The sequence below is a fragment of the Acanthaster planci genome, linkage group LG15, assembly GCF_054643075.1.
Source record: "Acanthaster planci isolate LZ-2023a linkage group LG15, COTS_SCS, whole genome shotgun sequence".
NCBI lineage: Eukaryota > Metazoa > Echinodermata > Asteroidea > Valvatida > Acanthasteridae > Acanthaster > Acanthaster planci.
In genome coordinates, this window is record NC_141791.1 from 2,185,386 (window position 1) to 2,198,535 (window position 13,150).

Genomic DNA, 13,150 nt, shown 5'->3' on the forward strand with positions numbered 1-13,150 from the left:
CATTTCTGGTTTCTGTTCCTCCCCAGGCCAATCACCAGGATGTGACTCATGGCAAGCGAGCGTTCCTCTCTCCTCCCTCTGAGCAGACCCTGCGAGTGCCCCCCCTTCCTCCTCCCTCTGAAGGGGTAGCCGAGGAGGCTAGTGGCTTCTGACGTTCTTCTTCCTACCTGACGCCCCCTCACGTCATCCGCGGGTCTGACATCACTACTGTGGTAAGCCAGTCAGGCGTTACTCTGATCTTGCTTATATTGATTACTCATGGTCGTAGTTTGTCATCTTGCCAAGTATCAACCCCCCCCAAGAAATAACCCTCACACACACTAGGAACTTTTTCTTGAAAGTGCCATTACTTCTTGACAAAACAGGAAATTTATCTAGTGTGACCCGTCCCAAAATGTTATTATCATCATTATGAATATTATATCACAATCAAAACAATGCAAAATATAAACAACAGTACGGTAGGACAAGCAAGGGACACATGTCGGGAATGAAGAAATGTTTACTTAAAAACTGTGCCCCGAAGGCCTCCAATGCCATTAGTAAAATAAAACTAACAAACAAACCACACTTTTTAAAGAAATCTTGCACTATTTATGATGTTACATGTAAATCAAAGAAACCGGACTGTATTTACGTGTATCTTCAATATTCTACACCCTCATACATGTGATGACCATTATTCTCAGGGTGCCAAAATGAGTCATGATTCTTCGGAACAAAGAGCCCCGCAAATTGAAACAAAATTACTGAAAAAAAGTGGCCTTAGGATTCATTTTCTAGGATTTGGTATATTCAGGGATTGGCGGATCATGTACATGTATGCGTAGCAATGCATTTTGAGGAAGTGAAACTTGCTGTTTTATACACCTTCTATTTTTGAAGGGGTTGAATGAAATAGGGGCGATGTTAAGTCAATTTCCAGGCTGACTTGTGTGAAGGGCAGGCCCCTGTGGATGGCCTTGGTCTCGGCCATGACATTTGCTCAATAAGCAGCCATAGGAATCCTTGGTAGTGCCCTCAAGAAAAATTCTCTTCACAGCTTGTTCATCGTCAAGAAACTAAGCCTTGCTCTAAGAATGATATTGACGCCTTGGAATTCTGAGCAGTTCTCGTTACCATGCAACACAGCTACTCCATAATGTTGTAGTTGCCCAGTTGTTGTGTAGAGTCGATGTACCGGTCCATGTACATGTACTTTCGAATATGATGGGTACGTGTACGTGGTTATTGCCTATTTCACGCAAGAACAGTATTTTTTGACGTTAGTTGTTTTAAGGATAGCCCGGAACTACATGTATTTAAAATCATTTTAAATTTTTTTGACGATAGTTGTTTTGACGTAAGTTGTTTTAATGATAGCCTGGAACTATTTAAAATCATTCGATCCCCTCCTACAAAAGTAATCAAGTAATGTTTTATTTTGCCAAAAGTTGTAAGCTCAGTACAGAAATAGTGTCCTCATTCATACATGTATCGGGATTGACATTTTGTGGTGAGAAAAATACATGTACCCTTGTATTGAGAGAATGACTTTTGTTGAATGTTTATCTCTTTGCCATTCACATTCTTGACTCAGGTGTATTACATTTTACCAGGTACAAGTAATTTGCACATAAGATGACCTCGTAAAGATCAAGGTGAAGTTAATGTATTTACTGCCCAATATGCATCCCAATGAGAAGGTTCTCTGTGGGCTGCCAGTGCGCATAATCGGCCCTAGAAAGTGAGTCAGGCGTAGTCGCGGCAGAGGCTAATCCACACACCCGAGGAATGTGTGTCTGTGTGTATACACACACACACGGCGTGTGCACCCATCGTTGGCAGCGTTTGATGACACCAGGGTTAGTCACAGGAGGATGAGATGACAGGCAGCCCAGCGCTTTGCAGCATGTAGTCTGATTTCTGTCGCATTGCGCGTCGGGCAAACACTGATGAGTGCAGGCCGGAGAGACTGCAGACAAGCGGGTTTCCTGGATACCTAATGGCTTCTTTGACGTGCGTAGAATTGGGCATGGTCTTTTTATTCCCTTCTCCTCAAAAGTCAACCATGGCTTTGGCTGGTTGAGAAGCATTGTTAAAATCAACTACATGCACTGGTATGTTAACGAAGTTGTGTACAATGTGAGTGAAAAAAGCCAGGTGAGATGCTAGAAAGTGTATCTTTTCATTTGTTGGTAAACAGTAATTTAGCCACTGATCGGTTCTTGATATGTACTGTACATGCTGGATTGTATGCATGTACTGGGCAGGGCTTTGTGTTCACGAGCATGCATATATATGTACATGTACGTACATATACCGAACATATATCAACATGCTTCCAAATGTGAGCTCTGTGTACACATACATGTAGCATTGTAGTACCCTGACTTGTCAAATCTGTATTTCTTAACTGGGGCCGTCGCCGATCTACATGCAAAGAAATGGCATATGTACATACATGTATACTCTGATGCGTTCTGGACAGTTCAAGCCCGGGCAGTGTACATGTTGGGACTTTTAATTAATACAAAAAATAGAGTTAATGCTTAGCGCAGGATGTTTGCACAAATCCAAGAGGCTTTGCCAAAAGATCAAAGGGAATTAATTTGAAAGAGATGCATTATACGGCAACTAATTACTGCAGCTAAATTCCCTGAAAATTCTGACAAATGCGCGGGTATGTGACATGTACATGTTTCAAAGTTTTTCAAAGCGCCTGGTCTTTTGCTGTAATCTATCCCTAGCCATCAAGGTGTCATTTACCTGTACCTGTAAATCACACAGTCAGATCTTGTCAGTTTTGGAAACTCCATCCATTTACAGGTGGGTAATTCCAGAAATTAGGGGTCCATTTGTTTTTTGGTCCCTGTCACATCTGACATATGATTTTGTAAGTTCAGAACACAATTTCCATTTTCCAAGAGTGATGAATTAATGCAAATTACCTGCCAAACAAATAGGAATAGTTTGAAATCAATTCCGGTGATAATTCCATGTCAAATAATAAAGGTCAGACGTAACAGGGACACAAATAGGTCACACTTGTGGACCCCTAATATCTGGAATTACACTTGTAGGTACACGTGGTTAGGGATAGATTTATTATGAGATGATGTTACTGTGGTGGTGGTGCTGCATGCACATGTATTCTTAAATGAGTGTGCATTTGCAAGTCACCGTACGCTGTTGGTTGAGAGGCACGGAATGCTCGCATGCTACCTGTCTACGAACGTGGTGCCACCCCAGTAACAACCTCTCATCTGGTTTGCTGTAGATTACCGTAGGCATGCATTGGACCCAAGCACTGAACTGTTTTGTTTCTTTTCCGTTGTCCCACCACGCAGCAGCCACGACTGCCATGTACGCCGTGCTGGAAAACAACCCGGCGGCCCGCAGCGACTGCACCATCCTGTCCCTGTCCTGGAAGGGCACGGTGCCGGACAGCGAGAAGGACAAGAGCTACACCCGCAAACGGTGCTACACGGAGGGCTGGCTGGCCACTGGGAATGTCAAGGGGATCGTGGGGGTCACCTACACCTGCAGCCATGCCCGCAAGAATGCCGCCACGCCCTCCCGGACCAACTTCAACCTGCGAGGCCACAACAGTGAGGTGAGGATGGCTCTTCTACACCTAAAAACAGGCCAGTTTGTACTTGACGGCAAAAGCAAACACGGGTGAAAAATTATTGCGTCTCACCAAAAATCTGTATCAAGAATTTGCAAAAGTTGAATGCATTTCAGCTGAAATCGGTCTCATTACAAATGTGTCATCAGGCTAAATTTGCCTTGCTGCCACTTTGGCCTGAAGAATGAACTGGCCTGAATCCACATTGTCAGTGAACTATGACCCAATGTTGTCGTGGACCATTTAAGACCATCACATGACCTCCAGTCTGAACTTCTCTGCAAGAAGTTCTGGAAAAACTCGTTTGTCCTGGTCTTGTAACTGGTTCTGTGACCAGTCTCTGATTGGGTCTTGATATACTCGTACACTCCGATCCTCTCTGGAATAACCCCGATGACCATAAAAATTTATAACCTTCCCCTGAAGAGTATGGCGTGGTGTTCAGGCTTCAACTACATTTGTGAGTCCAGTGACATTTGTTGTAGCATCAATCAGGCGTACCTTGCCCTGAAAACCCCAGGCAACATTTGTCTCCGCGATGCAGATTCTAGACTTGGAACGCTCGCGTTGTTAGTGGGCAAATTATCTTTGTTTGCTCTATCATCCGAGCACTGTTTGGCCATTAATTATCTCAGGAACTGCACAGCTTAGGGTTGGTAAGATGTCTACAAATAATTTCAACCGGAGCGGTTTTTCAAGGATCTTTCGGACTTTCCTGTATTGAATTGGGCTATTATGTCATTTGTTTGTGCATCCTGTCTCGACTGTTGGGCTTATCCTGTTCTGAATTCTGTCATGCTGTTGCGAACATAGGCACCTTGTCTAAACCTGTTTTAGTTTAGTTTTAGTTTAAACAAATTGTTTTTTTCATCTCCTGGGCCAATTTCATAGCACTGCTTAAGCAAAACATTTGTTTAAGCGTGAAAAAACCTTGTTTGATAAATCAGGTTACCATCCAAAACTTCTTGTGATGTATATTGTTTTGGAATGGTATTTACCTGTCTTTTGGTTAGCATGACAATCACATGGATATTGAGCTGGTAACCCTTGTTTATTAAGCAAGCTTTTCCATGTTTACATGTAAGCAAATTCTGTGCTTAAACAGCTCCGTGAAATTGGCCCCTGGACATCCAAATCCCTACTTCTATGAATCTGCATATATGCAGATGCTTACCATTAACATAAACACATAGAAATTTCACATTCAGAAAAAATTAACGAAGCACGCATGAAATGTTGGGGGGGGGAAAAAGTTAGTTTCCCTCGATTTAAGAGCTCATTTCACTGATCCATTTTGGATCTACAGGCTGCATGTTGGCTTTTTGTCATGTCCAGTGCTGAGTGCCAGGGCAGGGGTGGAAAAAGAGAAATAAAAAAAAGGAGAAAGATAACGAATGCTGTTCCAAGCAGAAGTACATGCACTCCAAAAGTTTAATAAGTGATGTACAGGGACATGTATATGCACTAATTCAAGAAATGGCTTTATCTGAAATGGACTTTCTTGTCTCTGGCTGTGGCCATGTTCACTCGCATGCTAATAGAATATTAATAAGCCACAGCCTGAAGTTAACCCGATTCTGAGGCAGTCCATTATGCATGTGTCGTGATGATTCACTTCTCGCCCATGACCCACACAGGCATGGGACGAATGACATCCATGTAGACTGTACGTGTAGCTCTCATGCAGTGCAAAGAGAGATGTATCAGCAGTCGGGCGTGAACAAAATTGCCGGCGTGAAATTTCCTCCATTCAGAAAAATTAAGGGCCTCATCTGTCATTTTTTAGCGGTTGAATACGTATTGAGGTAAGCGTTCACAGTGAACGACTTTGAAAACGAAATGTTTTGCTTTCTTTTGAAAATGTGCACAATTCTGATCTGTACATGAACACGTGTTGGTATAAAAAAAATATATGACATTTTCGATGGTAGCTTTTATTGCCCTTTCTCGTACTTTTTTTACACTTCAAGGAACGGACATGAAATGGAAAAAGCTTCTTTCTCTCATTACTTTCTTTACTTTTCTTCAAACGTTTTGTTGGTCGGGGGAGGGGGTCGGAGGATGTGGCCTCTGTTGGTTGGCCAGTGTACCCGTCATACCGTCATACTGTAGTAGTCATGAAAATGTCTTGTGTGGTGTACAGCACAAACGTAACAAAAGGTACTCATGCTATTGGTACGTGTACTCGCAAGTCTTGTGCCCGTAATCCATGATTCTTAAAGACGTCCGTTCACGTTCAAACCCATAGCACAAGAGTTTGTGTACCTGCTTTGCCATGGAAAGACAGTACAGGTTCCTGCCGGTGCATGTAGTCTCACAAATGCTGCGGGGGAAGCTGCGGGGGAAGCCACAGGGGCCAAGAAATTGTGAGGACGTTTATTTGCAGGCAAACAGCGATTTTCATTCAAGTTGGCGCCAAATTAAAGGAAAACAGCTCTCAGCTTGTGCATAAAAGAAACTGCCAAGGAGAGACATCAGCGATTGCGATCCAATTCCGGTGTTTCTTTTGTGACGTCCGTTTCAATCCAGTGTGGCACTGCACGCCTTTGTTGTAACTGCCGCACGTGGATGGAGACAAACAAATTGACGTGTAGGAGAAAAAAATTGCAAAAAAAAAAGGATCACATTGTGTCGCTGGAGGGGAAATTCTCTGGGGGAAAATATGTTGACAACTTGTCTAAACAAAATTGGAGGAAGTGACGATTGCCGTGATAGTCCCTTTTTTCGAAAGGAAGCACCCCTACGCCAACATGGTTTCTAACTTGTTAAAAACACAATAATTCAAATATCCCCTGAGCATGATCGAACATACACACTGTTTTCTGTTCTTCTCTTTTAAAACAAGGCCTCTGTTGGCTTTAATTTCCCCTAAGTCATCCATTCTTTTTTTTATCGGCACAATTTGGTAATAGGTACTGCACTTGTGGGCTGGCTCCGTGCTGCAGTACGCAATTATTTCCATCTAAATTTTACCATATTTTTCCCCTGGCCTTGAAACCAGCTCCACCTGGCCCTTCTCTTTTATGGGTCTGTCTGGCAGCACAGATTGAGAGATTATGGCGGGTAGTTAATCTACCCGCCATAACGACTCTAGGAGCTGAAGGGCTCCTGTTACTGGCCTAACACACACCTGCAGTTCTGAAAGTGCTTGAATACTGCTGGTACATGTACATGTACATATGTGCGTGCCTCACCCGTGAGTCTTTGTTCACAGGTCGATCAAGCAGGTGGCAATTTTTTTACAAAAGTGAAATAGTTTTTGTCATTTAGTCGATACAAGCCTGCAGGGGAGAGTAATTATGGATCAGAAGTGTGGCATGTTTTATGTACGGTTGAAAATGTTGAGAACGACAGGCGACAGGATTGACTGTAGCAGTTTGGCACTGAGATCATATTTGTGTGAGTATCCACTCTCTGACAAAAAGCGAGACCCTCATCGGCAAAGACGAGACAGCCTTGTGGGCAAAATTTCAACTTTGCACACAAGCATCCACATGTCAACAGAACACATACTATATAACTTGTGCTCAGTTTGTCCAAACCCACAAACATTTACCGAGTTTGGACATCCTTTATTTTTCTGTCGTTGGGAAAGGTCAGTGAAAGTACTCATTTTTCTTACACTGTGAGCCGGCCTCTACACTGGATTTCTATTAATGGTTTCCTACACAGTTCCACTTCCTATTGCAATTGATAACCCTCATGCCTGGCAAACTTCTTCCAGAAAAAGGGGGCCTCTAACCCCTGTGTGGACCTAGCCCAGGTTGGACGTTGTCTTCATTTCATTAATGTAGTACGGTCAGGGAGTCCACCTGGGCTAGTGTGGACCCAGCTCAGTCCGTGCAAGGTTTGCGCAGCCTGCATGTAGGACCTACATGTATTCTGTTCACGGGTCCACATTAGCTACACGTACATTTGTGTAAGACTTTGCACACCCGAACCTGTTCCTGCATGTGTTATTTTGCCCATCAAAGGGAAACCATTCCCATGCCATTTCCAAGTAAAGCCCACACCATCTGTCGCTCCTGTGTTGGGCAATGCAAGTACATGTACGTGTATACATTGCTATCACTGGACTGGATATGACTAAAAGATCACACAATGTGTGCCATACATGTACATTCATCATTCCATGAGGTTGGGGCACAATTTGTGACTGTGTCCATTGTTATGTGGGTTCCGTAAAAATGAAAAGTTATTTTCCCTGCATGTGGATTCCAAATTGACATTGTTATACAACTTGCAAGGCTGAATACAGAGGTGTGTGTTATTTTTACAGAGTAAATGAAATACTCTACAGGTCATGACAGGTGGTAATAGTACTCATACTCCTGAAAGAAGATAGTTTCATGCAAAGCTCGCAGTTTACATGTATGTGCTTGCCGGTGCTGCGGAAACTTGAACCAGTGACACAAATCCGTACCTTTGGACTTCCATAAGATGCTGCATGATACGGTATTGATGGGTTTCGGCTAACCGGAGCGAATAAACATCTCCGCAATTTGCTGTGTGTCCCTGAGTGCCTTGGCTGAGTGAGCTCTTGTGTTGTTCGCGTACATGATAGCGGGCAGACAGCATCTGTATGCCGTACATACATGTATGCACTATTGCCGGCCTCCTGTAAATATTGAACCAAGGCCCACGCCGGATGTACACGTTTGCGCGTTAACCCTAACTGTCCTCAATCCTCCAATATCCTCCGAGTGCAGTGGTTTTGGAGAATTGAGGCTGTATGTATCCGGCAAAAACTTGTGGCAGATTTGGAAGGACGCCTTGTGTCAAGGTCTTGGGCCAGACCGTACCGTACCTTGTGTGATACCACACTTGAAATCCTCTGCTTTGCTCCAAGATATCATTTTCTCAGCCTCAACTTATACTGACGGGTACTGCTAGAGGACTTTGTGAAGGCAAAGTTCCGTACATGTGCACACGTAGGTAAACCACGGGAGGGTCAAGTGCAGCAATACGGTGGAATTTATGGACCGTAAACTGTCTCGTGAAAAAATCGGCTCAGTGTTTTTCACGGGTCTAAAAATCAGCAAGCCCGATCTTACTGCGGGATTTTGCAGATCTATGCTTTGGAATGTGCATAAGTACACACAGTACACATGTAATGTTGTACATACATTCACGTATGTTCACTGTACCATTACATGCACTTTTCAGTATACATGCCCATCAGCTTGAAATGCCCGCTAAAGTCAAAGTCCAATGACGGGTGGTATTGTTGTACACAAACAATAAATTATGGTGTAGGCCTATGTAACCCCCAAACTCAGTCTAAAATACTGAATTTAACAGCAAGCTTCTTCATGTATGTACTGGTTGTATGCTTACCGTACTCATACATGCAAGTTTATTAGAACATTATAACAAAGGTTGTACCTAAATTTGTAACGCTGTATGTGCGCTTTGGTCATCTACAGATGTAGGTTCATTAAAAATTGTGAAAAAGAATTGGGTGAACTTGTAAAGCTACTAAAGTGTTTAAAGTATATTAAATGACTTCGTAATTTCTTTTGTCAATGTGTAACGTATCTTTCCAGAGAACGATGGTGCAGGGTGAATTTGGTAAATTTGGTAAATTGGAAGCGTACAGTCAATTAACTCTCCTGGTATTTATAAGGCTTCAGAATTCCAGCTGACTGCGGCAGAAATTTCAGTGAAAATGGCAAAGGTCGCTTTTAGCCAGGCAAACTGAGAGAGACAGTTGGCAAGGGCCCACTCCAGAGGTAGTCCTCTTGCTCTCTGCGTGGTGCTAATCTGCGGGTAATTGAAAAATGCATCACAGACACAAACCTGGACCTTGCAAGTCAATGTGATGTTCGAGTGCATGCAAACGCATTCAGTCCTCTTTTGTCATAAAGTTAACAGGATCAGACAAATTTCTTTGGATTTTGTCATGAAAGGAGTGGGAAAACAAAAGAAAACACAAGAGCTCAAGAAATTGGAATTCTCAAAATTTTGCTCTTTGTAAACAATGTTCTGTTGTAACAGTGTTCTTTAGAACAAGAGTCAACTGTACACGTAGGCCTATGTCCATTATACCTGCAGCCGGTACATGTACTCAGTTTTAATGTGTTTGGGATGCATCCTTTGGGCGTTTATGGAAATGTGTGTAATTGACACCATATGTATCTAGGTGCATGTACGTTTAAAGCACGCACAGTATTTACACACAAACAAAGATGTTGAAAGGACATACGTGTATATTGGTGACAGTCTGCAGCACTTTAGGAGTAAATACACATCCATGTCGCGTTTTCATGAAACAACAAACATAGTGTGGGGGGGGTTTACAGAGCTTTCCCTCTGCAAAAACTTTGAAGAAACAAGAGTTACCCGGTACAAATTACAGTATGACTTTTTTCCCCACTTGTAGCAGCAAAATATGCAGCATGCGAAGATTTGCTGGCGCAGTGCACATAGACACACATGTTAAAAGTGGACTGCGCAACAATTTTACATGTGTCTTTTGAAATTACCCACTAAGCCTACTTACATGTATACTGTACCATCCAGGCCTGTGTATGCACATACTTGTACATGTACTAGCCTACACAACATCGGCTGCAGCGTATGAGTGTATCATTTATGTACATACATTGTACAGTATGTTGCGTATGGATTGTTCATGTATAGGATATTCATCCTCTCCAACATGTCCAATCTAACCTTTCCCTTGCCCGGTTTGTTACCCCCCAGCCATGTAATTCTAACCCTGTATGCAGTAGGCATCTGCAGCCATCCAGCGGTATATCTATATCCCCTACCAATTCCTAACCTAATCAAACAGCGTATAATTCGACACTTATTAGATCTACTGCAATAATTCAGTGCCAGTTTAGAAATCTGCCGGAGAAAAAAATTAAGATGGAGAAGACGGAGAGGGAAAAAACCCGAAAAGAATCTCCCTTCGTCTTTGTCCTGGGGCCAGTCGGCCCTCTCCTGCAACACTCGTCCAGCAATCTCTATCTCTTTAGGACAGGCCCATGACTCTCGAATTGCGGAGCATTGCAGTGTCGTCGCTGAATTGGCCATAGAATCTAATATTCCCATGATGTTCGGTTTCCAGACCATGCGTTCTTCATTTAATTTTGCTCTCGCCGGCCGAGGGCAAGTAAACAGAAACACACTGACATTAGGACACTCAATTTTTTTTTCACTGCCGTCATGTTATTTCAGGAGTCGGCAGTCAAAAAAGTCTCATTGATAATATGTGATTCATCAGGAGAAAGAGAATACTAACCATGTATTTTTTTTTCTGAGCTCGGTTTCCTTCACTCAAGGGCAGAAGAGAAAATTCTGTCTTCCAAATGCAGATTTTGGAGGCCAATATACAAGCATCATTACATACCTGTCCTCACGGAGCTTGCCCTTAATATGAAGTCGCTTGAATATTTAATGTGTCCGTAGAATTACATTGTGATTGACATGTGCAGGAACTCGTATTTAGTTGGAAAAATCACATGACCCTCCCACACAGAAACCATCCAAGTACCGGGAGGGGGGATAATTACTAATTCTTTTCCATGGCAACCAAAAGTTCTGTAGGGAGTGAAGCCACATTAGTGCCATACCCAAGGTAAACCCAAGGGATTTATGGCCATACTGAATTTGAAGTACGTTAATCTCGATAGATGTACTTTAACCCTTTTGCCAAACACAACAGGTTCGAAAACCCTCAGTTGCCATCAAGTATTGATGCTGGGATATTGTCAGCGGGATTTGTGTTGGCTTCTGAACCATGCCGATCCTGAGATGAGAGTCAGTTGCTCCAAATTTTTTTGTTTGTTTGAAAATTATAGCTTCTCCCCTTAAGCCGCCTGGCATTATCATGATCAGGATTGTCTGTGAGAATGATAAATGGAGACTTTGAGTCTTTGTCAGGAAAGGCTCATTCCTTCAATCATTTCTGGGGCACCTGATCCAGGAAATCTTCCAGTACAGTTCTACCCTTCAGCTTTCACAGTTTTCATCAATTTAGTTTCAGGCCCAAATCCTCCTATTTCTTCTCCAATCCGTGGGGTTGGGGTTGATAGGAGATATTTACATCATTTACTTCCCAAATTCATGGAGTGGCTTAAGTTATCAAGGTGCATAACGCAGCAAATCCTTCTGGAAAAGATTTAAAACTCAACAATTTTAAACTTCAAATTCAGGTGTGTGTATGCAAAATCGAGTGAGCTTTTCTCCTTGTCTAACTGTAGATCAGATATGAACAGATGTATGTTAATCGTTGGTGTTACAAGGCATTGACATTAATTCCTAATAGTTCACTTGTGGTAGTTAGTACTTTGCCTTGATCAGGTTTAGATTGATGTGAGACAACTGGAGAAATTCTCAGAAGGGAGAAATAGAAATGATTCTTTCTTTTTTTTTTCGTCTCTCTTGGTTGTTGATTTGCAGGTGGTCCTCGTCCGCTGGAATGAGCCCTTCCAGAAAATGGCAACATGCGACGCCCAGGGTGTGATCTTTGTGTGGATCAAGTACGAGGGCCGCTGGTCCATTGAGCTGGTCAATGACCGTTCCTGCCAGGTAGGCCAAGTCGCAACCATTGCGCCGAGGAGGGGGGGGAGGGAGACTGTTAATAGCATGATGGGGGCGGGGGGGGATATTTATTCATGGTATTCGGTCAGGCTACTGCCAGAAAGAGGGAGAAAGGCAAATGGTAAACATTGACATCCATTTACGAGATGGAATTTAAAGTGCTTATTTAAGGTTGAACAGCCTGTGTGCATACTTTAAAGAGGCACCCGGAACTGTCCGTGGAAACTGTTTTCTTGTGTCGTGTGTGAGTTGGTGAAGGATGACATTGTATGCAAAGTTAAGCAGTGTGGACGTGTCAGTTAACTTGTGCATATTTTGGAGTTGACGTAACCGATGCTGAAGCTTGTTTTGACGTTATCAGGGATTTTTTTAGAAAAATGGTTAAATATGGTAGCATGGGGTTTAACTCAAGTCCCAGCTGTGGTGCACTGGCGTGACTTTTCAAAATAATGGATTTCAGGATTTTTTATCCAACTTTTGGGATTTTTTTTTTAGAGGTTTAGTCTTCTAGATTTTGCCTAAGGCTGAGTCAATTTAAATAATTTACCATTTGAATATTCGACCTTCAATTTGATCAAATATCCGATTATTTGGGTGCACCAACCGGCAGATTGCTGATGAATAATATACAAAATCACTTGTAGAAACACACACAATTGTACGTTATGATCAATATAATAGCTTTCCACATCTAGGAGTATCTCCAGCCACGATTTAGCAAGATTTAAGAGATGAACAAGACTTCTTGCCCTGTTAAAAATTTCTATTCCTTTTAAATTATTTAATGAATAGTTGACTTTTTACATCATAAGATTTCTGACACTTTTCATTTGAATCTGCTAGAAACAAGCCTCCGTAGAGTAACTTTTCTGATTTAAAACAAAAGAAAATTTCCCCATCCTTTTCATGAATTTTGCATTCAAATATTCAAATTAAAAAAATGATATGTTCGAGAATCGATTGAATAGTCGGTTATTTGGATATTCGGCA

General features: G+C 42.4%; 1 protein-coding gene across 7 annotated transcripts in view; it reads left to right on the forward strand.

Annotated features, from left to right (window-relative positions):
• Nucleotides 1–13,150, forward strand: part of tulp4 (TUB like protein 4) — a 49,762-nt gene that overhangs the window by 3,138 nt on the left and 33,474 nt on the right. For 2 of the 7 annotated variants that reach the window (XM_022226135.2, XM_022226136.2), the window contains exons 2-4: nucleotides 27–212; nucleotides 3,330–3,595; nucleotides 12,020–12,148. In XM_022226135.2, the coding sequence (XP_022081827.2) occupies nucleotides 3,344–3,595; nucleotides 12,020–12,148 (381 nt within the window). In that variant the 5' untranslated portion in view covers nucleotides 27–212; nucleotides 3,330–3,343. Of the gene's footprint in view, nucleotides 1–26; nucleotides 213–1,559; nucleotides 2,143–3,329; nucleotides 3,596–12,019; nucleotides 12,149–13,150 lie in introns of those variants that run through there. The other 5 variants (XM_087146570.1, XM_022226137.2, XM_087146571.1 and 2 more) reach the window with 5 other exon arrangements.